The sequence below is a fragment of the Lepidochelys olivacea genome, assembly GCF_965140295.1.
Source record: "Lepidochelys olivacea isolate rLepOli2 genome assembly, chromosome: 4".
In the NCBI taxonomy this organism is placed as follows: domain Eukaryota; kingdom Metazoa; phylum Chordata; order Testudines; family Cheloniidae; genus Lepidochelys; species Lepidochelys olivacea.
This window is the reverse complement of record NC_140414.1, coordinates 103,574,914-103,601,198: the sequence shown is the minus strand read 5'-3', so window position 1 is coordinate 103,601,198 and position 26,285 is coordinate 103,574,914. Positions and strand designations below refer to the sequence as shown.

At 45.7% G+C, this 26,285-nt stretch overlaps 1 protein-coding gene across 7 annotated transcripts in view; it reads left to right on the top strand.

Moving 5' to 3' along the window:
• NSUN7 (NOP2/Sun RNA methyltransferase family member 7) overlaps positions 1-26,285 on the top strand; it is a 76,941-nt gene that overhangs the window by 8,039 nt on the left and 42,617 nt on the right. For 5 of the 7 annotated variants that reach the window (XM_084626432.1, XM_084626428.1, XM_084626430.1 and 2 more), the window contains 2 exons: positions 10,626-10,981; positions 20,716-20,774. In XM_084626432.1, the coding sequence (XP_084482558.1) occupies positions 10,684-10,981; positions 20,716-20,774 (357 nt within the window). In that variant the 5' untranslated portion in view covers positions 10,626-10,683. The remainder of the gene's footprint in view (positions 1-10,625; positions 10,982-20,715; positions 20,775-26,285) is intronic. The other 2 variants (XM_084626433.1, XM_084626434.1) reach the window with 1 other exon arrangement.

Sequence of the window (26,285 nt, the reverse complement as noted above, 5' to 3'; positions counted from 1 at the left end):
CCCCCCCCAGTGCTTTCTGCCCATTGACAGGCTGTGCCAAGCCAATCATTGCCTCCCCTCCTTCCTTGTGCCACCTGTCCGCTGCAGTCAGCTGTTCCGTGACGTGTGGGAGGCTCTGGAGGCAGGGTGGAGGAACAAGGACATGGTGCACTTGGGGGAGGAGATGGGGCTGGAAGAGGTGGGGTGGGGCCTTGGGAGAAGGGGTGGAGTGGGGGCGGGGCCTGGGGCAGAGCCGGGGGTCAAGCCCCCACCCCACCCCCCGGCACTTTGGAAAGTCGGCACCTGTGGTATTCACCAAGCATTTAGTGGTCATCAAAACCCATTTAACAAGACACAATATTCAGTTATACCCATACATTGATGACTGGCTGATCTGGTGAATATCTTCCGAAAAGGCAACATTCCATTTATGAGAGCTGACAGCTCTGTACCACACTGGGGCTCAAGATCAGCTGAGAGAAATCTACACTTTTATTGACCCAAGGTATATCATTCATAGGTGCTGTGTTAGAGCTGAGGTCAACAGGAACGTATATACCATGGGGGAGGGGTCCACATCGTAGTTGGATAGTAAGTCTCTTAAATGATCTGCAAGCTCAACTTGAGATGTCTATAAGAGCATGTCTCAGATTTGTAGGTCGTGTGTTCTTCTGCAGCAATGTTGCACAGCATTGCAGACTTTTGCACTTCACCCATACGCTATACAAAGTGGTTGCAGTAACTCCTCGCTTAATGTTGTCCTGGTTAACGTTGTTACGTCGTTGATCAATTAGAAAACGTGGTTGTTTAAAGTTACGCAATGCTCCCTGATAGCATTGTTTGGTAGCCGCCTGCTTTGTCTACTGCTTGCAGAAAGAGCAGCCTGTTGGAGCTAGGAACCAGGGTGGATTGGCAGCCCCCCTAAGTTCCCTGTGTGGAAGTCGCCCAGCAGGCTATCAATTGCCGGGCAGTTCAGCTGTCCCTTCCCCCACTGCTGTTTGCTGCTTCTGCCCTCTGCCTTGGAGCTGCTCCTGGGAGCCTTCTGCTTGCTGTTCAGGGGGTGGGGGAAAGAGAGTTGCTAATGTCAGGGTGTCCTCCCCCTGCTCCTGTCCACTGCTTCTGTACCTTATCTCCACAGAGTGGGGGGGTGGGGTTGGGGCAGGACAGGGCTCAGGATAGAGGGAGCTTGCTGGCAGCAGCTGCTGTCTCAACTTGCTGCTCTACTTAAAAAGACAGTGTACTTGGAGTGGGGTCAGCGTACTTAAAGGGGAAATATGCGTGTCTCTTCCCCTCTCTCTGACACATACACACACACACACACACACACACAGAGTGTGTGTCTCTGTCTCTCTCACACATGCACCCCCACCCCCACCCCATGGGTTCATTTTCACATTCAGTTTCTACAGGGAATGTTTTCAGCCACTGCCATGCTGTCTCTCCTCCCTCCATTCATGCTGCCTTGTAGAGTGTGAGGCTACGTTAACAACAATGTGTTAACCATTGAGGGCTCAGCTGAGTGCAAGTTCATCATTTAGCAGTAAGGCATTCCCTGGGAAATATCCCACCCTCTGAATCCACCACCTCAACCAAGCTTCACAATCATCATTGCTGTGTACAGTATTAAATTGTTTGTTTAAAACTTAACAAAATTACCTGGAATCTAACTACCCCTATTTACATTAATTGTTATGGGGAAATTGGATTAGCTTAACATCGTTTCGCTTAAAGTAGCATTTTTCAGGAACATAACTACAATGTTAAGTGAGGAGTTACTGTATCTGCCAAGCAAATACCATGTGGACATGAAAGTGAAGGTCCCGTGAAAATCCTCTGTTAGATTGTTGCCCATGTGAAAGTGTTCTTTCACCTGAGTACCTCTTTGCTGCACCACATCCTACCAAAATGTTGGTAAAGATCAGCTCCCCATTTAAGAGAAGAAGCACTTTTTACCATTTTGCAACACAAGGTCTGACTCTTCCCTCCCCACCCACGCTCAACTTCATGTAAATAGCTGAGCCCTATGTCATCTAGCATGCATGGCATTCCTCCCCTTGTTGCAAAGATCCGTAGCCAAGTGATGGCAGAAAACATCACAGCTATGCATTATGTCAACAGAAAGAGGAACATAGTCATCACTGCTCTGCTGAGAAGCCGTTTGTCTCTATGATTGGTGCAGTCATCAGATCACACTAGTCACTATGTGTCTTCCAGGGTTTTAAAATTCCCTCCCATCAAGTTGACAGGCATGAGTGGACTCTGAAGGACTCCATCTTGAAGATCCACAGATGAGGATAATAAGTGTCCTGTGTTTAGCTTCAGAGAGGGGTTTGGGCCTAGGCACCCTGTCAGATGCTGTCCTCTTTTGTGCAGACTGGGGTTCATGTGCCTACGTGCCGATCCTGTTAGTACCAAGGGCATAGGCAGCTGGTGACCCAGCCGTTGGGTGAGGCTAGCCCCTGGCCCCTCCCCTTCTGCCCAAGGTTCCTCCCCCTTTCTTTAGCTGCCCCCACCCACCAGGAGCCCAGTGCATCCCCACTGTGGCCCCCAGCCCTGGTGAGCCGTGTGACACAGTCCAAGTGCCGGGAAGGCAGTGTGGCCCCAGTGCCAGCCCCCCGAATCCCTGCAGCAGGCCAGCCAGCTCCAGCCCCAACCGGCCAGAGCGGAGCACCAGGAACTGCAGGAGAGGACCTGGGAATGGAGTGTGGGTAGGGCCACACCAGGCTGTTTGGGGAGGCACAGCCTCCCGCAACCTATGATACCCGCCACCCATGACCAAGGGCTCTCAGTCAAGATTCAGCCTTCATGGTCATGGTAGTCCCAACCGGGTCCAGGCAGTTCTGGTACTCAGATCTAGTGAAGCTATCAGCTTTGTTTCCAACATATTTTTACCAAATGTGACTTAACAAAATGAAGGTCAGATCTTACACCTGGATCAAGCATCATTCAGCCAGCATCCATGCTGTCAGATGTGTTAACTGCCACTGGAAGAAGCTGTTCAGCTGAGATCAAGAACATATTGATACATAATCTAATACAAATTTTTCTGGAAACTTATAGAGCAAAATAGAAGAGACTTTCTATTGGGGTATAATGTCACCTGTCTCCCTTGGAAAAACCCGTTTCTGCTGTTCTGGACTATTTGCTAACTCTAAAACATTCAGGACTGTCTTTCAGCTCCCTAAGAATACACTTACCAGCAATATCTGTGCATAATTCTCCAATTGAGGGTCCGGTCATACCTTATTTTTCTACTGTATAGTTGCTAAATTCCTCAAAGGTCTCATTTCTGTTTTCTCTTATTCTGGGATTCCCTTTCTTCCTCATATCTCAACATGGTGTTAGCTGGCTTAATAAGACCCCCTTCTGAGCTCTTTTTACCACTTGTCTATGAAGACTGCCTTTTTTAGTAGCTATAACATCTGCTCACAGGGTAGGGGAAATTCAAGCCCTTATGCCTGGTTGACCTTACATGCTGTTCCATAAAGAGATGGTGACTGATAGGCCTCACACCAAGTTGCTGGCTATGATGTTTTTTTTCTTCAGATTTTCACTTAAATCAATGGATCACCCTCAGTTTTCTTTCCTAAGTCCCACTCAATCTCTGGCAAAACTAAGCTTCACACACTTGAGTAAGAGCATGATCTTTCCATTTACAGGAAGAAAAAAAAATTAGAAACATCTAAGCAGAGAGGGTGACACGTCAGGCAATATCCTCAGGGGTTATCAAAATGAGTCTCCAGATGTGTAAGAATGTGTTATGAATTAGGCTATGTCTATGCTATGAAATTAGGTTGACTTTATAGAAGTCGAATTTTTAGAAATTGATTTTATACAGTCAATTGTGTATGTCCCCACTTAAAACCATTAAGTCGGCGGAGTGCATCTACAGTACCAAGGCTAGCGTCGACTTGCCGAGCGTTGCACTATGGATAGTTATCTGGGTTGAGATCCCAATGACTGATGGGGCAAAAAACATTGTCGCAGGTGGTTCTGGGTACATCCCCTCCTCCCTCCCTCCCTTCCTCTGTGAAAGCAACGGCAGACCTTTTCGCGCCTTTTTTCCTGGGTTACCCGTGCAGACGCCATACCACGGCAAGCATGGAGCCCGCTCAGCTCACCATCACCGTATGACTCCTGGGTGCTGGCAGGCGCGGGACTGCATTGCTACACAGCAGCAGCTCATTGCCTTGTGCTAGCAGATGGTGCATTATGACTGGTAGACGTCCTCGTCGTCTCCTGGATGCTCTTGGCTGGCCAGAACCAGCAAAAGAAGGCGAGTAGGCGACAGCAGCACGGTGAGAAGAGTGATGAAGACATGGACACAGACTTCTCTCAAAGTCTGGGCCCCTGCAATGTGGACATCATGGTGGTAACGGGGCAGGTTCATGCTATGGAATGCCGATTCTGGGCCCGGGAAACAAGCACAGACTGGTGCAACTGCATAGTGTTGCAAGTCTGGGACAATTCCCAATGGCTGTGAAACTTTCGCATGCGCAAGGGCACTTTCATGGAACTTTGTGACTTGCTTTCCCCTGCCCTGAAGCGCCAGAATACCAAGATGAGAGCAGCCCTCACAGTTCACGAGCGAGTGGCGATAGCCCTGTGGAAGCTTGCAAAGCTAGACAGCTATCTGTCAGTCGGGAATCAATTTGGAGTGGGCAAATCTACTGTGGGGGCTGCTGTGATCCACGTAGCCAACGCAATCACTGAGCTGCTGCTACTAAGGGTAGTGACTCTGGGAAATGTGCAGCTCATAGTGGATGGCTTTGCTGCAGTGGGATTCCCTGACTGTGGTGGGGCGATAGACAGAACCCATATCCCTATCGTGGCACCGGAGCACCAAGGCAGCCAGTACATAAACCGCAAGGGGTACTTTTCAATGGTGCTGCACGCACTGGTGGATCACAAGAGACGTTTCACCAACATCAGCGTGGGATGGCCGGGAAAGGTACATGACGCTTGCATCTTCAGGAACTCTGGTCTGTTTCAACAGCTGCAGCAAGGGACTTTCTTCCCAGACCAGAAAATAACTGTTGGGTATGTTGAAATGCCTATAGTTTATCCTTGGGGACCCAGCCTACCCCTTAATGCCCTGGCTCATGAAGCCATACACAGGCACCCTGGACAGTAGTCAGGAGCTGCTCAACTATAGGCTGAGCAAGTGCAGAATGGTGGTAGAATATGTATTTGGACGTTTAAAAGCGTGCTGGTGCAGTTTACTGACTCGCTTAGACCTCAGCGAAACCAATATTCCCATTGTTATTACTGCTTGCTGTGCATTCCACGCTATCTGTGAGAGTAAGGGAGAGATGTTTGTGGCGGGGTGGGAGGTTGAGGCAAATCGCCTGGCCGCTGATTACTCGGAGCCAGACGCCAGAGCGGTTGAAGAGCACAGCAGGAAGTGCTGCGCATCAGAGAAGCTTTGAAAATCAGTTTAATGACTGGCCAGGCTACGGTGTGAAAGTTCTGTTTTTTTTTCTCCTTGATGAAACCCCCCGCCCCTTGGTTCACTCTACTTTTCTATAAGATAACCACCCTCCCCTCCCCCCTTCGATCACCGCTTGCAGAGGCAATAAAGTCATTGTTGCTTCAAATTCATGCATTTTTTATTAATTCATCACACAAATAGGGGGATAACTGCCAAGGTAGCCCGGGAGGGGTGAGGGAGGAGGGAAGGACAAGGCCATGCTGCACTTTAAAACTTATTGAATGCCAGCCTTCTGTTGCTTAGGCAGTCCTCTGGGGTGGAGTGGCTGGGTGCTTGGAGGCCCCCACACCGTGTTCTTGGGCGTCTGAGTGAGGAGGCTATGGAACTTGGGATGGAAGGCGGTTGGTTACACAGGGGCTGTAGTGGTGGTCTGTGTTCATGCTGCCTTTCCTGCGCCTCAACCATATGCTGGAGCATATCTGTTTGATCCTCCAGTAGCTTCAGCATTGACTCTTGCCTTCTGTCAGCAAGCTGATGCCACCTACCATCTTCAGCCCACCACTTATTATCTTCAACACGCCACCTGTTCTCGCATTCATATTGTGCATTCCTGGCCTCTAACATTGTCTGCCTCCACGCATTCTGCTGGGCTCTTTCAGTGTGGGAGGACTGCATGAGCTCAGAGAACATTTCATCGCGAGTGCTTTCTTTTCACCTTCTAATCTTCACTACCTTCTGGGAAGGAGATGATAGTGTGAGCGTTGAAACATTTGCAGCTGCAGGAGGAAAAAAAAGGGAGAGTAGTCGTTTAAAAAGACACATTTTAGAGAACAATGGGTAGACTCTTTCAGGGTGAACCTTGCTGTTAACATTACATAGCACATGTGTATTCGGTACAAGGTCGCATTTTGCGTCTTGAGGGGCTACCGGTTTAGTGTGAGAGATCACACAGGCAGGGCCGGTGAGCAGTAGAATTCGGGTTGCAGGCAGCCATGGTAAGCCACAGTCTTTTGGCTTCTTTAACCTTCATAACATGTGGGAATGGTTTCAAACAGCAGCACCAGCATTTCCCATACCAAACAGTCATTGGGTTGGCCATTTAAAATTGGTTGGCAATTTAAAAGGAGGGGCTGCGGTTTTCGGGTTAACGTGCAGCACAAACCCAACTAAACCACCCCCACCCACCCAATTCTCTGGGATGATCACTTCACTCCTCCCCCCACCGTGTGGCTAACAGCGGGGAAGATTTCTTTTCAGCCACAGGCAAACAGCCCAGCAGGAACAGCACCTCTGAATGTCCCCTGAATAAAATTATCATTCACGGTCACCTGGTTGAAATAGGGTATCACTCTCCTGAGGATAACACAGAGAGATAAAGAACGGATGTTGCTTGAATGCCAGCAAACACTGGGACCATATGCTGCCAGGCTTTGTCATGCAATGATACCAGATTACTTGCTATTAGCATGGCGTGGTAAAGTGTCCTACCATGGAGAACAGAATAAGGCTGCTCTCCCCAGAAACCTTCTGCAAAGGCTTTTAGAGTACCTCCAGGGGAGCTTCATGGAGATGTCCCTGGAGGATTTCCGCTCCATCCCCAGACACGTTAACAGACTTTTCCAGTACCTGTACTGGCCGCAAATTAATCATTAAATATGCTTGCTTTTAAATCGTGTCTTATATTTACAAAGGTACACTCACCAGAGGTCCCTTCTCTGCCTGGCGGGTCTGGGAGCCCACCTTGGGTGGGTTTGGAGGGTACTGGCTCCAGGTCCAGGGTGAGAAACAGTTCCTGGCTCTCGGGGAAAACGGTTTCTCTGCTTGCTTGCTGTGCGCTATCTTCAACCTCCTCCTCGTCATCATCTTCCTCATCCCCAATATGCACAACCCTGTTGCGTGATAATTCATTGATGGAGTCAAAGCACAGGGGTGGGGTAGTGGTGGCTGTACCCCCTAGAATGGCATGCAGCTCATCATAGAAGCGACATGTCTGGGTCTCTGACCCTGAGCGGCCGTTTGCCTCTCTGGTGTTTTTTTGGTAGGCTTGCCTGAGCTCCTTAAGTTTCACGCGGCACTGCTGCAGATCCCTGTTATAGCCTCTGTCCTTCATGCCCTTGGAGATTTTTTTCAAATGTTTGGGCATTTCGTCTTTTGGAACAAAGTTCTGATAGCATGAATTCGTCTCCCCATACAGTGATCAGATCTCGTACCTCCCATTGGGTCCATGCTGGAGCTCTTTTGCAATTTTGGGACTGCATCATGGTCACCTCTGCTGATGAGATCTGCACTCACCTGCAGCTTGCCACTCTGGCCAAACAGGAAATGAGATTCAAAAGTTCGTGGGCCTTTTCCTGTCTACCTGGCCAGTGCATCTGAGTTGAGAGCACTGTCCAGAGCGATCATAATGGAGAACTCTGGGATAGCTCCCGGAGGCCAATGCCCTCAAATTGTGACCACACTACCCCAAGTTCTACCCGGTGAGGTCGATTTCAGAGCTAATCCCCTTGTCGGGGGAGGAGTACAGAAATCGACTTAAAGAGCTCTTAAAATTGAAGTAAATGGCTTCGTCGTATGGACGGGTGCAGGATTAAATCTATCTAATGCTGCTAAATTCGACCTAAACTCGTAGTGTAGACCAGGGCTTAGACAGGTCCGATCTACCTAGCCACATTAGAACACATTCCACTAAAGCTAGGCAGCCTCTCTGCCTGTTTGAAGACTGACCCCTGTTTCTGAAATCTGTAGGGCATCCACATGGAGCTCTAGCCACACCTCTTTAATAGAGGCTTCCAGATTGGCTGCCTGGTTTGGTAGAGGTGTCCCAAAATCATTATTTAAATAGGACTCTTAGACCCCCACATCCAAGCTGCTTGTTAGGCTGTGTCTACACTGCAGCCTCTGTTGGCATAATTTACATGTCTTGAGGGTGTGAATAACCTCCCCACCCCCCGAGTGACATAAGTTACATCAACATAAGTGCTTGTGTTCTCCCGCTGACATAGCTTCTGCTGTTCACGGAGGTGGGATTTTTTTTATGCTGACGGTAGAGCTCTCTCGCCCTGTTGGCATATAGTGTCTTCACCAGATGCAGTACAGTGTAGACATGGCCTTAGTCACAAGGAGTGGAATCCATGATGATGATCATTCAAACAATAGTTACTTACAGAAACTGCGGTTCTTTGAAATATGTTGTCCACATGGATTCCATGACCTGCCCTGCTTCCTTACTTCTTCGGTCTTACAGGGGTGTGCAAGGACGCTCCAATATGTCTATACAGCAATATAAGTCTTGGGTTAGTGGTTCCCAAGTCAGCAGACCCATATCAGGGAACTGTGGGCTTGATTGTCTACGGTGCCTTTTAACCCTAGGTTAAGGATTTTCTGACTTGTGCTTGAGCCTAAGGCTCTGTTACCCACGGTGCAATGCACAGAGCTGAGTCAAAGTAACCCTATCCCAGAGTGCCTTGTGTTCTTTTCCTCTCCCTCTCCTGCCTCATGTCAACACTCTAGCCTTATGAATGTGTTGCACTGCGGGAAAATTCTACTGCCCACCCAGTTTCCTAAGAAAAATATCAAACGATAATACTGCTGGACACCATCTTGGGGAACTACAGAGGTGGCTTTTGTGTAGGAATATATGCCTCAGTGTTCATGGTACAAGGAGACTTTTATATTGGTGAAACAAATTCATTCCCCCCCAGTAAACTTGAAAATACTTAATTCAGACAAATATAAATATAAGATAGTCCTCAAAGGTGTTATAGGAAGTTAGATAATAGGACTAAGAATAGCTGTTGGACTAGAGAAATTAACTGAAAAGCCGCCCCTCTCTCTCTATTAAAGTGATTGAATAGGGCTTCTTGTGAGCTTAGCTGACTTTCCTGGTGCATGTACAGGAATAAGGGATACCTGGGAGGCTATAGGGAAGCTTTAAGGCTGGCTCCCACTCACTGCCCCACAGTGCACGCTGCCTGGCTGTCTCTGCACATGCAGCCCAAGGAAGGGTGGGCAGAAAGCAGAGCAAGAAGAAGCGGTTGCCCTGTAGGGCTCAGCACAGCTGGGAGAGGAATGGCTCCCAGCTGCCAGGATGTTGGGGGTCGCTTTCTAGCTGTTGCTTTGCTCTCTGCTCTGGGCAAGCTCAGCGCTGCAGTGAAGAGGAGCTGGAGCCAATGCCGTAGGAGGCTCCAGGGAGGTTTTGGGGCTAGCTCCCACTCACCGCTCAGACAGTGGGCTACCTGGGCGCTCCTGCACACGCAGCCATAGGGAGGTTAGAGGGAGCCAGTGAGCAGAGCGGGGACCAGAGGCGTGCCCCTGCAGGGAGGAGGAGAAGCTGGGGTATTGGGGGTCATCTTCCTCCAGCCATGCTGATCTGGGAGCTCTGTTGCTCCCCCTACCTGCAGGGCAGTTACTTAATCCCTGCTCCACTTTCTGCCCCCTCCCCAGGGCTGTATGTGCAGGGGCACCCAAGCAGCGTGCACTAAAATTTGGCTGTGCTCTTGTGACCAGAAAGTAGCTCTCTTTGCAAAAAGCTTCTTCTGATCAGTCTCAGCTGAAAACCCTGCAGGCTCTCTGATTGTCTGCTAAACACTGATCTGCAAGCATGCTATGAGCTGCTCCTATTTGCAAAGGGGATGTGTGGCTTCCCATTGATTGCTGTGTAGACATATCCTTATCATGCAGGTTTGGTCCCTATGGAAACTGTCAGCCAAAATAGATCTTGGGTGTGCGTGAGCCACAGCTGCACAAGCCCAGTGCCCATAGGGACCACTCCTGCTTCCTGAGTGTCCTTGCACACCCCTATCCCAGGATGTGAAGGTTGGAGCAGGCCCAGCCATCTCTCAATTCCTTCACCAATACAGAATTTCACAGGATTAGGACTCTGTAGAAGCAAGGAATGAGGGCAGATCTTGGAATCCATGTGGACAACCTATTTCAAAGAACCATGGTTATTATAAGGTAATTTTGTCTGCATTTATTTATTTATAAAAGTAACTTGTATTTTTTAAAATAATAAATAACATTTTGACTTTCACATTGGATAAAGTTGAATATGTGTCAAAGTTAAGCACATGTATTCATTTTTACAGGTTTGTAGCCTAGATCAGAAATTTTAAGTATTTCTATTAAAAACCATAAAAATGAAGAGAAACAGTTTAATGAAACTGAAAACTGATTTTTAACTTAATTTTAATACAGATTTTTCTTTTTTTTGCAGAGACAGTGGGATTCTGATTTCTCAAATCTTATTGTGCTGACAAAGCAACAGGGAAAGAATGCCAAGTTCAAAAAGTAACTTCTTGTTGTCAAGTGACATTTCAAATTTCCAGGAAATGGCAATATCAAATGAGAGAGAGCCTACTGAAAAGAGTACAGCAAGTCTGATTGAGAACAATGGCTATCAAGACTCTGTATACATAAATGCAGCTAAAATTTTTCAAGGCATTCGTAATGAAAAGCCTCAGGATAAAATATTGGTAAGGTATGGTAATGAACTAGTGCCATCCCTACCAGATTTTAAAGATGAATGTTCCCAGCGCTCATCCTATGAACTGGCGTTTAGTGCTCTGAAATGTAAGTCGAAACTCTTTCCCCATATCACTAGCAGAAATGATGCAGTGCAGAAAATATACAAAAACTATATGATGTATTTAGGTCATGTATATCGGTATAATCACTTTTATTGATGGGCAGGAAGGATGGTTCCATAGTTAGGCTGCTAACCTATGAATCTGGGATTACTTTACTTGGAGATTAGTTTTAAATTAACTAGAAACCCAGGACTGTTGAAATTGATGGCTGGTTGTAGACAATGTATTGGGAAGCAAGGTGGGGCTGTAGTCTTTATATGAGACAGCCAATGTGTATATTTGATCAGCCATATCCAAATGCTTTGGCAGAAACCCTTTTTGTCTGTTAAAGTCTGTTTGTGAATACTGTACAAATTCTTGTTAGAAAGCAAGATAATGCAAAACAAAGTACTTAGTTTTCATTATTTAAGTTTTTGGTGCTGTTTCCTATAAAGGAAAGTGTGAATTCTGTCCATTTCAGTAACAAATAAATAAATAAATACATTTTACTCCCCCTACAAACCAAACATGCTAAATTGACCATTATTAACTGAATCAATCATCCAAATTAAGAACCTGATTCTTCCCCTCCCCTGTGTTGTTCCTGCATGGGAACAGGGACACTGATTTTGAACTGAGAAGTTGATTTATGGGTTCTTCCATGTGGTAGGAAGGGTCGGAATTTGGCTCATGGGGAGTTGTATGAGATTTGACCTTCAAAATATGGGGAGCTGGGATGAATGGGGGGACTGAGTGGAGGCCAGGACCACAGATTGTCTTTGTCTCCACACTGCCTTCTGTCATACCTAGCCCTGTAAGAATATAGCTGGCTACTATATGCCAAACCTTATCAAACAGTGTGGTAGGGTACATTCCTTATCTTGATGCCAGGGTCATATCCGGTTGATTGGCTAGCGCTATGAAGACCCGCTCTAGACTAGTGCCAGATTACCTGTAGACCACCAGCAAGACTCAGGGAGGGGCACCTGACTGAGCAATTGCTACTGCTCCTTGCTCAGCATCTCTCTAACTTTGCTACTTTATGCTCATAGATGTGCAAGGTAACAAGTCTCTCTTCTTCCCCTCCCCCACCCCAAACAGAGAATAGCTTAAAGAAACTATCAGTTTGAGATACACTACATCAAATTAATCTGAATTAAAAAATAGAGGCTGAAAAATAGACCTGTGAATGTTTTGTTAGAGGAATCCTCCAAAACCACCCTGTAAGTAAGAGGGGAAATAAAATAAAATGGACAGTCTATTAAACATAAGAATAAATTAAAGCTGCATCCTCACCAAAGTGGAGTTCAAGTATTCGTATTGTTTGGCCACTTGTAAATAGTGTCAACTAGTTTTGTTCAGTGTTTGTAGGCTTGTAGCGGTATCTTCTCAGTTTATAGCTGACACTTTTGCTGCGTCCTTTAGTTGTACTTTCACATGTAATTTCACTCCTTTTTTGTGACTGAAAAAACAAAAATGCAGAAGTCCCAGATAACTAGACTACAAGAGAAAGAGAAACCTTTCCAAAAGAAAACAGAGTAGAAAAGAGGAAAAAAATTAACAATGGCTGAACTGGCACACATGGCATTTCTCTTTAGAGGCTGAACAAATGACATGATAGCTTGTTTCTCTCACCAACAGAAGTTGGTCCAGTAAAAGATACTACTTACCCACCTTGTCATGCTAGTCCACTGTCCTTGCAATGGCCAAAGGTAGGTGTTTCAAAGAGTTATGTTTTGTGTCTGTACTTACTCCAAAAATAGTGAGACCCATGGGGGAGAGATCCTGGGCACTGGCATCTTCTGTGGGATTTTAACAGTAGATGGTGACGGGCTCAGCACTTCGCAGGATTTGGTTCAGTATGACTGCATCACAAAAGTGAGCCAGTATAAAAAATGAGAAACCATTTAGTATCCATGGGAACTACCTAAAATATGTGGTGAGATCAGGTTTCTGTGGATCAAATAGAAAAGGGTAATTGTTCCTGACCAAATGCTAATAAGAAACTTTCACTGGGTAAAATTCAGAGGATATAGTAGCTCAACAATAGAAATGTGAGGAGAAGAAACAGAAGTGCATTCCTTCTCCCTGCTGCTACTGTGACCTTTTAATCTGAAATATATAGCATAGGCATCTTTCATCCAGCTCTCAATCTAAAAGAAGGCTAAGAAACTGTTACTCTCTATTCTTGGTGATGCAGTGTTGCTTCTAATGTAGGAACAAAAATAATTCTTAGTGGTGAGGGGAACAGAGTGCCAGAAAACGCAATTAACACAAACTATAGTAGAGAACATCTTAAGGCTGTCTTCTGGCAACCTTCTTCTCAAAAATCTTGTGCACTACATGTGAAATTAACTTAAGCACACTCAAGATAGGAACAAACAATTACTAACAATGGAAATTGCTTGTTGGAAAATTCAGAAAACGGAATTATTCTTCACTGCCCTATGTATAACCAGGGGTTAAATTGTGAGTTGCATTGCATGGGTGTTAATGGAATGGGCACGGTAGAAAAGAGGGGTAAGGGAAGTTTATCCCCTTGGATTTGGCCGGCCTGCCATCCATCCAGAAGAGGCGGAGCCAATACCTCTTCTCTTCCAATCTGGTTAGCAGAGCTTGGCTGGTCCAGACAAGCAATGCCCTTTAAAAGGATGGAACTGAAGTCATTTGTGCATGTGCTATAGCAGTGCTTTCAGCGGTTGTTGTGCCTGCGTTGGGCACAATACTTCTGCCCGAACCAGCATGCAAAACAAAGATAGTGTGCTGTTTTCTGTAATGAGTAGATGTCTACTGATCCTAAACTGTGAGTCAGAGGTCTGAACTGCAGTGATTTCAGTGAAGGAGACTAGCAAACAGATTAAGTCATGGAAGGAAGAGACTTTGCCACCAATCTTTCACTGAAGCAGCAAAAAATAACAAATAGCAAATCTGACACCAGATGCCTTTGGCCCTGAAGAAGAAGCCAAACAAAAGCAAAAGGATTGATGACTTACTTACTGAAAAAAGAAAAGGAGTACTTGTGGCACCTTAGAGACTAACCAATTTATTTGAGCATAAGCTTTCGTGAGCTACAGCTCACTTCATCGGATGCATACTGTGGAAAATACAGAAGATGTTCTTATACATACAAACTGGGGGGGGAGGGAGGAAAAAATAAGGGGAAATAGGTTACCTTGCATAATGACTGAGCCACTCCCATAGAATCATAGAATATCAGGGTTGGAAGGGACCCCAGAAGGTCATCTAGTCCAACCCCCTGCTCGAAGCAGGACCAATTCCCAGTTAAATCATCCCAGCCAGGGCTTTGTCAAGCCTGACCTTAAAAACCTCTAAGGAAGGAGATTCTACCACCTCCCTAGGTAACGCATTCCAGTGTTTCACCACCCTCTTAGTGAAAAAGTTTTTCCTAATATCCAATCTAAACCTCCCCCACTGCAACTTGAGACCATTACTCCTCGTTCTGTCATCTGCTACCATTGAGAACAGTCTAGAGCCATCCTCTTTGGAACCCCCTTTCAGATAGTTGAAAGCAGCTATCAAATCCCCCCTCATTCTTCTCTTCTGCAGGCTAAACAATCCCAGCTCCCTCAGCCTCTCCTCATAACTCATGTGTTCCAGTCCCCTAATCATTTTTGTTGCCCTTTGCTGGACTCTCTCCAATTTATCCACATCCTTCTTGAAGTGTGGGGCCCAAAACTGGACACAGTACTCCAGATGAGGCCTCACCAATGTCGAATAGAGGGGAACGATCACGTCCCTCGATCTGCTCGCTATGCCCCTACTTATACATCCCAAAATGCCATTGGCCTTCTTGGCAACAAGGGCACACTGCTGACTCATATCCAGCTTCTCGTCCACTGTCACCCCTAGGTCCTTTTCCGCAGAACTGCTGCCTAGCCATTCGGTCCCTAGTCTGTAGCTGTGCATTGGGTTCTTCCGTCCTAAGTGCAGGACCCTGCACTTTTCCTTATTGAACCTCATCAGATTTCTTTTGGCCCAATCCTCCAATTTGTCTAGGTCCTTCTGTATCCTATCCCTCCCCTCCAGCGTATCTACCACTCCTCCTAGTTTAGTATCATCCGCAAATTTGCTGAGAGTGCAATCCACACCATTCTCCAGATCATTAATGAAGATATTGAACAAAACCGGCCCCAGGACTGACCCTTGGGGCACTCCACTTGATACTCCCAGTCTCTATTCAAGCTTAAGTTAATTGTATCCAATTTGCAAATGAATTCCAATTCAACAGTCTCTCGCTGGAGTCTGGTTTTGAAGTTTTTCTGTTGTAATATCGCAACTTTCATGTCTGTAATCGCGTGACCAGAGAGATTGAAGTGTTCTCTGACTGGTTTATGAATGTTGTAATTCTTGACATCTGATTTGTGTCCATTTATTCTTTTACGTAGAGACTGTCCAGTTTGCCCAATGTACATGGCAGAGGGGCATTGCTGGCACATGATGGCATATATCACATTGGTAGATGCGCAGGTGAACGAGCCTCTGATAGTGTGGCTGATGTTATTAGGCCCTGTGATGGTGTCCCCTGAATAGATATGTGGGCACAGTTGGCAATGGGCTTTTTTGCAAGGATAGTAGGTTCCTGGGTTAGTGGTTCTGTTGTGTGGTATGTGGTTGCTGGTGAGTATTCGCTTCAGGTTGGGGAACTGTCTGTAGGCAAGGACTGGCCTGTCTCCTAAGATTTGAGAGAGTGTTGGGTCATCCTTCAGGATAGGTTGTAGATCCTTAGTAATGCGTTGGAGGGGTTTTAGTTGGGGGCTAAAGGTGACGGCTAGTGGTGTTCTGTTATTTTCTTTGTTAGGCCTGTCCTGTAGTAGGTGACTTCTGGGAACTCTTCTGGCTCTATCAATCTGTTTCTTCACTTCCGCAGGTGGGTATTGTAGTTGTAAGAATGCTTGATAGAGATCTTGTAAGTGTTTGTCTGAGGGGTTGGAGCAAATGCGGTTGTATCGCAGAGCTTGGCTGTAGACAATGGATCGTGTGGTGTGGTCAGGGTGAAAGCTGGAGGCATGTAGGTAGGAATAGCGGTCAGTAGGTTTTCAGTATAGGGTGTTGTTTATGTGACCATAGTTTATTAGCACTGTAGTGTCCAGGAAGTGGATCTTTTGTGTGGACTGGTCCAGGCTGAGGTTGATGGTGGGATGGAAATTGTTGAAATCATGGTGGAATTCCTCAAGGGCTTCTTTTCCATGGGTCCAGATGATGAAGATGTCATCAATATAGCTCAAGTAGAGTAGGGGCGTTAGGGGACGAGAGCTGAGGAAGCGTTGTTCTAAGTCAGCCATAAAAATGTTGGCATACTGTGGGGCCATGCGGGTACCCATAGCAGTGCCGCTGATTTGAAGGTATACATTGTACCCAAATGTAAAATAGTTATGGGTAAGGACAAAGTCACAAAGTTCAGCCACCAAGTTAAGTCAAGTTAGCCGTGACATTATCGGGGATAGTGTTCTTGACGGCTTGTAGTCCATCTTTGTGTGGAATGTTGGTGTAGAGGGCTTCAACATCCATAGTGGCCAGGATGGTGTTATCAGGAAGATCCCCAATGGATTGTAGTTTCCTCAGGAAGTCAGTGGTGTCTCGAAGGTAGCTGGGAGTGCTGGAGTCTACATAGCCGGACAATCCTGCTGTCAGGGTGCCAATGCCTGAGATGATGGGGCGCCCAGGATTTCCAGGTTTATGGATCTTGGGTAGTAGATAGAATATCCCAGGTTGAGGTTCCAGGGGTGTGTCTGTGCGGATTTGATCTTGTGCTTTTTCAGGGAGTTTCTTGAGCAAATGGTGTAGTTTCTTTTGGTAACTCTCAGTGGGATCAGAGGGTAATGGCTTGTAGAAAGTGGTGTTGGAGAGCTGCCGAGCAGCCTCTTGTTCATATTCCGACCTATTCATGATGACAACAGCACCTCCTTTGTCAGCCTTTTTGATTATGATGTCAGAGTTGTTTCTGAGGCTGTGGATGGCATTGTGTTCTGCACGGCTGAGGTTGTGGGGCAAGTGATGCTGCTTTTCCACAATTTCAGCCCGTGCACGTCGGCGGAAGCACTCTATGTAGAAGTCCAGTCTGCTGTCTCAACCTTCAGGAGGAGTCCACCTAGAATCTATTTCCCCTTTCCCCCCCCCCCATTCCTCAGACATTCTTGTTAAACCCTGGATTTGTGCTTTAAATGGCCCACCTTGATTATCATACACATTGTAAGGAGAGTGATCACTTTAGATAAGCTATTACCAGCAGGAGAGTGGGCTGAGGGGAGAGAAAACCTTTTGTAGTGGTAAACACCCATTTTTTCATGGTTTGTATGTAAAAGAACATCTTCTGTATTTTCCACAGTATGCATCCGATGAAGTGAGCTGTAGCTCACAAAAGCTTACGCTCAAATAAATTGGTTAGTCTCTAAGGTGCCACAAGTACTCCTTTTCTTTTTGCGAATACAGACTAACACGGCTGTTACTCTGAAATCTGTCATTACTTACTGAAGTGCTTAATATTTAAATCACAAAACAGATTAATTCAAGACGTACCTGCCATGGCGCGTGGCCCGGGACCCCCACTGGTATGGGTGGAGGCAGTTTGGAGGAGGCGGCGGAGGCAGGGGCCAGGGCAGGGCTCTGCTGCTTCCGCCACAGGTGCCAGCTGCTGCAGCTCCCATTCGCTGGGAACCACAGCCAATGGGAGCTGCGGGGGCAGGGCCTGTTGGCACTGGCAGCGCAGAGACCCCTCTGCCACCTAGGATCTGCAGGAGGGCCATGCCAGTGGGAGCCAGGAGCCCCCCACCCCGAGGTAAGCATCCCCTGCAGCCCCCAACCCCCTGTCCCTAGTCCAGAGCCCCCTCCCACACACCCAAATTGCTGCTGCTGGCCCAAGGCCTGGCTGGCTCAGGCAGCCCCTGAGCCAGTACCAGCCACTGCAAAAGTCATGGAGGTCAGGGAAAGTCACGGAATCTGTGACAGACTCACAGCATTATCTATGAGATGAGAAAATAATTAATTACACCTCCTCTTGTCCCTTTGCTACTGAAACCAAGGGAAGGGTATTCATCAAAACAAACAGTGGCTGTAAACCAGGTGTTCTCAAACTGGGGATCGGGACCCCTCAGGCGGTCGTGAGGTTTTTCCTGCCAGCCTCCACCTCCACCCCGCTTTGCCTCCTGCTTTTATAATGATGTTAAATACATTAAAAAGTGTTTTTAATTTATAAGGGGGGGTCGTGCTTGGAGGCTTGCTATGTGAAAGGGGTCACCAGTACAAAAGTTTGAGAACCAATGGTCTAAACCATTCTTCTACTCCTGGGGGAAATTCTGCACCAAAAAATTAAAAGTTCTGTGCACAATATTTTAAAATTCTCCCTATTTTATTTGTCAGAATAATACAATATAATCACACCAGTTTCGTTTATTTTTGGTCATTTATTTCAAAATACCTGTGAACAAGTATGTCTAACAATACAAACAACAAATAAGATTCAGGAAACGTTCTTTTGACAAATAAATTCCTCACTAGGCACATTAATACAGAACTCTGAGTAGTAATTCATTTAAAGTGCAATACAGAACTGTATTTCCCACACCCCTCAGAAGCAGTGCAAAGGCTTTGGGGGAGTTAGGGGTAACGGAGGAGCTGAGGGAGAGGGAAGTAAATTGCTGGGAAGGAGCCTGGGTGTGAACATGGAGGAGTGTTGAGTATGGGTGGGAAAAATATGGAACAAGTTTTTGGGGGGGGCAGGGAGGGATTGTTAGGGAGTTTCCCCCGTGCAGACCCTGGCTGACCCCTAGTCTCTCCATTTCAGTCAGGCACATCTGCCCCTGTCCCCTTGTGTTCCTGCATCCCACGTGTTCTTGCACCCCTCTCCATATGTGTCCCACTCCCCCCATCACCCTGTGGCCTTGCACCCCCTCCTCGTGTCCCCATGTGTGTCTGTGCTCCCACTCAGCCTCCCCCCGTGGCCCTGCGCCTTCAATCCCATTCAGCCCCTGCACCAGTCTGTCCTCCCCCACTAGCTCTTATGAGCCCCTGACCTCACCTGGCAGGCACTGCAAAGAAGGCAGGCTCTTTCTCTTCTTTAGTTGACTGGGAGCTGCTGCTGTGTTCTTTTGCCACGGTGCCCTCTGGTGGGCAAAAGGCGGAACTGCAGCAATGTTTCAGCAAAAACTTTTTTTCTGCACAAAAAATTGAAAATATGTGTGGTGCATTAATTATTTAATCCCCCAACAGTAATTCTCTTCACTCTTTGGTTATGATGGGTTACAAGACACAGGTTGCATTTGGGTGGATAATTTTTTTATTTGATATGTTTAAGGTAAATGTTGTATTATCGTGAGTACTTGTCTCCGGAGACATCTGTCACTGCATACCCTTATATATTGAGAGTGCAATTTAGCTGAATCATTTTAAGCTTCCAGACTAGACTGGATAGTCTTCTCACTAGCTAAGAATACTACTATGTCCTGGAGAATGTCTTCTCCTCTTCTTCTTCTCTCTTTGCCACCACCCCAAAAATATACCTCAATAGAAGAAAAACGAAGGTGTCTCAGCAGAAATTAGGAAGTCTTTTTAGGCTTCCAACTGTGCACCTGTTATTTAAGAGTGAATAAATGACTCATGGTTCAGTATGAACAGAATCCTTTAATAAGGTATTACTTAGTGTAAGGGTGCCAGAACTGAACAGTCTACTTCATTGTAAATTAGCAAGAGCAGCAATTTTCCCAGTGTGAAGTGAGGTTCAAAGATAGCAGCAGGAGGCAGGGCTTTCTTGTCCTTTCATTTGCTTTCCTGTTGAGAGCAAGTCCAACAGTGGGCAAAGCTGACTGAAGCCACTTAGTGATGTCAAACAACCGTGCAGTAGCAACACATTTGAACAAGTACCGGCACTGTTTCATGCTGCCTCTCCTTTATGGGAAAAGAAGTCTTTAATAGTCATGCATACCATTCCATTACTAATTACCATTGTGGATTTAGTTGAGTCAAAGGTACCGAGAAAAGTATTCTTTCCGTGGCAGGTGTGTGATTTTTTTAAAAGTAATATGCAGGTACAGGGCAATAATACAAAGATTTTCTTTTGTAGAAAATAGGTTTATAAGTGCCCTGAAAGAAAAAGGTCTGAAGCAGCATTAGGGGATTGTGCATGCTCGAGCTGGGAATGTCGTCTACCATTCTCATTCCCAGGGTTCCTCAGAAGTGAAATTGAGTGAAATTCTGGCCCCATTGATGCCAATGATGTCAATTTTGCCATTGACTTCAGTGGGGCCAGGATTTCACCCTATGTCTCCAGAAGGGGGAGAGAACTTAAGCCATCCCCACTCTTATAGCTCATAGTGTATATGGCAGACAGGCATCTTTGCCTTAGGGAGCCACTATTGGGAAGTCTATGAAGTAGAAATAGCTATAATGAAATACTTGAGGGATCAAGACACCTATGTAACTTTCATATATTTCTCAATTTAAGCATTTAAGTTGTACATGAAACCTAATGTACATTTTTAAATGTTTTGCCCTGAAATTATAATACTCTGACATGAGGTCACATCTGAATTCAGCTACCTTGATATTTTATTTTTTGCAGTAAAAATTGTACTTTAAGCAATATCGAAAGATTTTAACAACTTACTATGTCTTTAATCCATTAATTTATTTTTCAGTCTTTGCCTTGATGAATTTTATTGACTTATACTTCAAACTTTACAGTATTGTAGAAATGTATTTAACCAGTATTTTCTTCTCTTGCAGATCAAGATCTACTTGAAAATATATTGTTAGATAGCTGCTTTTACCCATGTCAGTCAATAGTAAGTAACATTCTGTTAGAAAGTAAGCTACTTTATAATGCAGTTCATTATTATATGTATCTAGCATCTTTTTCATTCTGAAGGATACTGAAGTACTTTAAAATCATATTTTACATTTTGAAACTTCATACAATTTAGACCTGTTATTTCGCCGGGCTAAATTTTCAACTGTGTGTGCAGGGGTGTGTGGGGGGAAGGGCAATTATAAATGCATACAACAGAAAAATAGTTGTACAAAGGAACCCACTCATACTGAAGACTCAGCCATTTATGCTGGCCATATGTAGCCATGCTTCAAGTTTTTGTAAGGGTTTGACAACTTTGAATAGCCAAAAAGAAAAGGTGTACTTGTGGCACCTTAGAGACTAACAAATTTATTTGAGCATAAGCTTTCATGAGCTACAGCCGCTGTAGCTCACGAAAGCTTATGCTCAGATAAATTCGTTAGTCTCTAAGGTGCCACAAGTACTCCTTTTCTTTTTGTGGATACAGACTAACACGACTGCTACTCTGAAACCTTTGAATAGCCAGAATGTTAAAGGAAATACTTAAACTAAGACGTTTGAAAATGTTCTAAAGCTTATTATATTCTTAATTTTGAGTTAATTTAGTAGCACTCATGGCATGGAAATTCTGACAGTTAAGGAAATTCTAGAGTCTTCTGTTTGCTCCTCAAGAAGGGGGAGGCTCAGCAGAAACTTCCCTCATGTTGTTACTTCAGTCAATTTCAAACCTTTTCTGGAAAGGCAATAAGGTGACATTCCCATCCTTGTTGTGGCCTCTTTTTGTGAAATACAAGGGCAGAGCAGCTTAAAAAGGCCATAAAACCCTGTATTTAGCCAGGGGAGGATTTCCCTGGAGCACAGAGGACAGTGGAAGACAGCCATAGGCTGTCTTGGTGCACCCCAACTCAAGCTGTGATGTGTAGGGCTGGAGCAGTGTATGTGGGGTGTGGCTGCAGCATGCAGTGCTGCAGAGATTCCAACAATGCAGCAGCCCATATGGCAGCCTGAGGAGGCTGCTGGGACTTACATAGGCCACAAGGGCTGTCTGTTACTTCAGGAGCTTCTCTAGTCACCAAAGTAACCCAGGTGGCTAAAAGTCTCCTTTAGCCCTCATAGACTTAAAGGACAGAAGGGATCATTGTAGTCATCTAGTCTGACCTCCTGCATGTTTCAGGCCAGAAAATATCACCCACCCACACCTGTAATAGACCCATAACCTCTGGCTGATATACTGAAGACTTCAAGTTAAGGAATCCACCATTTATTCTAGTAGAAACCTACAAGTAACCTGTACCCCATGCTGCAGAGGAATATGATCTCCTGAACCCCGGGTCTATGCCAATCTGCCCTGGGGGAAAATTCCTTCCTGACCCCAAATATGGTGATCACTTGGACCCTGAACGTGTTGGCAAGATCCACCAGAGAGACACCTGGGAAAGAATTCACTGCAGTAACTCAGAGCCCTCCCCCTCAAGAATCCCATCGCTGGCCGTTGGGGATATTTGCTATTAGCAGTCACAGATGGGCCACATGCAGTCTCATACTGTACCCTCCAAAAATTTATCAAGCTCAATCTTGAGGCCAGTTAAGTGTTTTGCCCTCACTGCTCCCTTTGGAAGGCTATTCCAGAACTTCATTCCTCTGATGGCTGGAAACCTTCATCTAATTTCAAGCTGAAACTTGTTGATGGCCAGTTTATATCCATTCGTTCTTATCAACATTGGCTCTTAACTTAAATAACTCCTCTCCCTCCTTGGTATTTGGCTGTTTTATCACAGAGAGTAATCCTATTTCCCCCCAGCCTTCATTTTGTTAGCCTAAACAAGCCAAGCTCCTTGAGTTTTCTCTCATAAGGTAGGTTTTTCCATTCCTCTGATCATCCTAATAGCTGTTCTTTGCACCTGTTCCAATTTTAATTCATCCTTCTTAAACATGGGAGACCAGATATGCACACGGTATTCCAGATGAGGTTTCACCAGTGCCTTGTAGTATGGTAAAACACATCTCGGGCTCTATTGGAAGTACCTTGTCTGACGCATTCTAGGGTTGCATTAGCCTTTTTCATGACCACATCACATTGGTGGTTTATAGTCATTCTGTGATTTCTTCTCCTCTGTCACTTCCAACTGATAAGTCCCCAGCTTATAGCAAAAATTCTTGTTAGTTCCTAAGTGTGTGACCTCCCACTTTGCACTATTACATTTCATCACATTTCTATTAGTCCAGTTTTCAAGGTCATCCACATCTTCTTTATGATATGCTGGCTCTCCTCCATATTGACAATACCTCTCAACTGTGTCTTAGTCACAGATTTTTGTTAGCACACACCCACTTTCTGTGCTAAAATCATTTATGAAAATCTTAAATAAGATTAGTCCCAAGAACAATTCATGAGGATTCACGAGTAACCCCCCTCCAGCTTGATAGTTCACCTTTTTGTATAACCCATTGTAGTCTCCCCTTAAACCAGTTATTTATCCACCTTTAGATTCTTGTATTAATCCCTAATGAATAGGGATCCTCCCTCCCCTGGCCCAAGATATCAGGAACAGGGGAAGGTAACAAACCGATGTCATGAAATATGTAGGAGGTGTGTAAATTGTATATGTTAGTTGTTTGTTTTAGCCTAATAAATATCAGGGTACTTTGCCTTAATTGTTTGAATGGCCTAGGGGATGTCAGAAACTCCTGCTGCCATTTCTTGCTACTAGGCACTTGTGTCAGTATACCTGTAACCATGGAGCTAGAACGCTGAGACAGTGTCTAGGGGGCAATAAACCGGGTCGAGTGCCTTTGTCACTTAGCCATGGCTGTGATCTTTCTAACATCAAAATCTGCAAAACTAACATGCTGTGCTATCTACCAATAACATTGAAGCTTCAAGGATAGAAGCACTGAGCAGCCTAAACAGCGCTACCAAGGCAACAAAGTGTCAGCCTCCAGCACTCAACCACACTGCATTAGTACTATCGAGGTCTTTTGAACCAGCTATTTGTGCAGAGCTGGGAAAGCACATGGGGGAAAAAAAAAAAAACACGTGCAAGTCAACTGACAACACAAAGCAGGATAGGTTAGGAAATCTTTCTGTATTACAGATAGGGAATTCAGAGAGGATTCACAAACCCCCCATTCTTACCAGGTAGCTGGATGCCTTTGTTTCAATGATCAGATTTCCTTCAGAAACTGATCAGGAAATCTCAGATAACACTACTGTTTTCAGAATTGTCTGCTAAACATGGATGCCTGCTTTGAGATAGCTAGGGTTTGATTTTCAAAGTATTGAGTGCATACATTTCCATAGACTTCAAAAGGTGCTGAGCACAGAGCTCCAGCTGCCTACAAAAATTAGAGGACACTCCTGAAAATGTTGGCTACAGTCTGCTGCTTCATCAGTAAAATAGATAAGCTATTACCAGCAGGACAGTGGGGTGGGAGGAGGTATTGTTTCATGATCTCTGTGTGTATATAATGTCTGCTGCAGTTTCCATGGCATGCATCCGATGAAGTGAGCTGTAGCTCACGAAAGCTCATGCTCAAATAAATTGGTTAGTCTCTAAGGTGCCACAAGTACTCCTTTTCTTTTTATCAGTAAAATGGTGGTGGTAAGGAAGAATTAACTAATGCTTGTAAAGCACTGGAAGATCATCAAATGGACTATTTGAAATGAGAGGTATCATAAATAAATATAAAAATAGTTTTAAAGCAGAACACTTTCTCCAGACAAAGTAACACTTTGTTACAAAGTAACATAGAGGAAGGGAAGAAAAATCCTCTCTGCAATGATGTGCTTGAGGATAACTTTTTCACAGGGGACAAATTCTCCTGAGCAAGGTGGACAGTTATTATTTTGCTCATCTCCTCTGTGAGAAAAGTACCCTGACTCCAAGAAGTCATGCACTTCCTCTTAAACAAAACATCAACACCACCCCTCCTTCCCACCGATTACATTCAAAATTGAAGATTAGATTAAACTTTCTTTAAGGCCAAAATTCTCAAGCAAGCTGTGCCCTTGCAGGGAGCTGTCACTTATGCTCCTTTCTGCTCTTATCTACAGTAAAATAAACACCTGTGATACAACATGGCCAGAAGGCAGCAGGAGAGTGATATAGGAGAGATATGTAAGTCCCAGGAAGAAGAGAAGCCTTATTCCCTGTAGAGGGAAGAAAGGTTTCTATAGATTAATTAAAAGCACCTCAAGCCAATTAGAGCACCTGAAGCCAGTCACCTGATAAAACCCCCCTGCTTCAATCAGCCAGGGGAAGGAGTTGGAGCAGAGTGCAGTTTGGAGAAGTGCCATTGCTGGCTAGAAGACCAAGACCCTAGGTAAAGAGACTCCCAGCTTGTGCAGAGAGAGAGGGCAGAAAGCCCCACAAGCTGAAGAGCAGGAGAGGGAAGTAGCCCAGGGGAAGGAAGCACGCACAAGTTCAAGTGGTTTACCACTATCCCTAGGGCCCCTGGGCTGGGACCCGGAGTAGAGGGTGGGCCCGGGTTCCTCCCTCTCCACTATCCTTCTCTGGGCAGGAAACTGTACCCTGAACCCCTCCCCCCAAGAAGAGGAAGTGCGGGACCCATCATAATCGTACCGGCAGTTTGCCACACGTGGTGTCAATGGTGGGATCTCCGCACTGGGGACTTAAACCAGGGTTAACCAAAACCATCCCATCCCCAAGATGGACGATGTGGTGAAGGCTCTAATACAAACCACTGCGGCCCAGCAGGAGGCTACCCGAATCCAAACAACCACCCAACAGGAGGTGACTCGGGTGCAGCAGGAGACTAATCGGCTGTTGATGAATCAGGCTGCCCAGGAATGAGCTCTGCTACAGGAGCTGGCAGACCAGATGAAGGCCCTTATGGAGCAGAATCAAAATTGTGATGGAACCCGGACTATATGGGCCAGCCACTGCCTTCAGAAAATGACATGGGAGGATGATGTAGAGGCGTACCTCCTGGCATTTGAGAGAACAGCCCTGTGGGAGCCTGGCCCCAAGATTAGTGGTCTGGTATCCTCGCCCCGTTCCTGTGTGGAGAGGCCCAGAAGGTCTATGGCTGCAGAGACTGGAGGATTACCCCCAGCTGAAGGCAGAGATCCTGGCCAGATCCCGAGTAACCACAGCGTTGCGAGCCTAGAGGTTTCATGAATGGCAGTATACAGAGGACAAGACACCCCTATTGCAGTTGTTTGACCTGATCCACCTGACCCAGAAATGGCTGCGCCCTGAGGCCCTCAGGTCTGAAAAAATGATGGAGCTCCTGGTACTGGACTGGTATATGAGGGGGTCACTTTGTCACTTAGCCATGGCTGTGATCTTTCTAACATCAAAATCTGCAAAACTAACATGCTGTGCTATCTACCAATAACATTGAAGCTTCAAGGACAGAAGCACTGAGCAGCCTAAACAGTGCTAACAAGGCAACAAAGTGTCAGCCTCCAGCACTCAACCACACTGCATTAGTACTATCGAGGTCTTTTGAACCAGCTATCTGTGCTTTGGGCTTGGGTTGG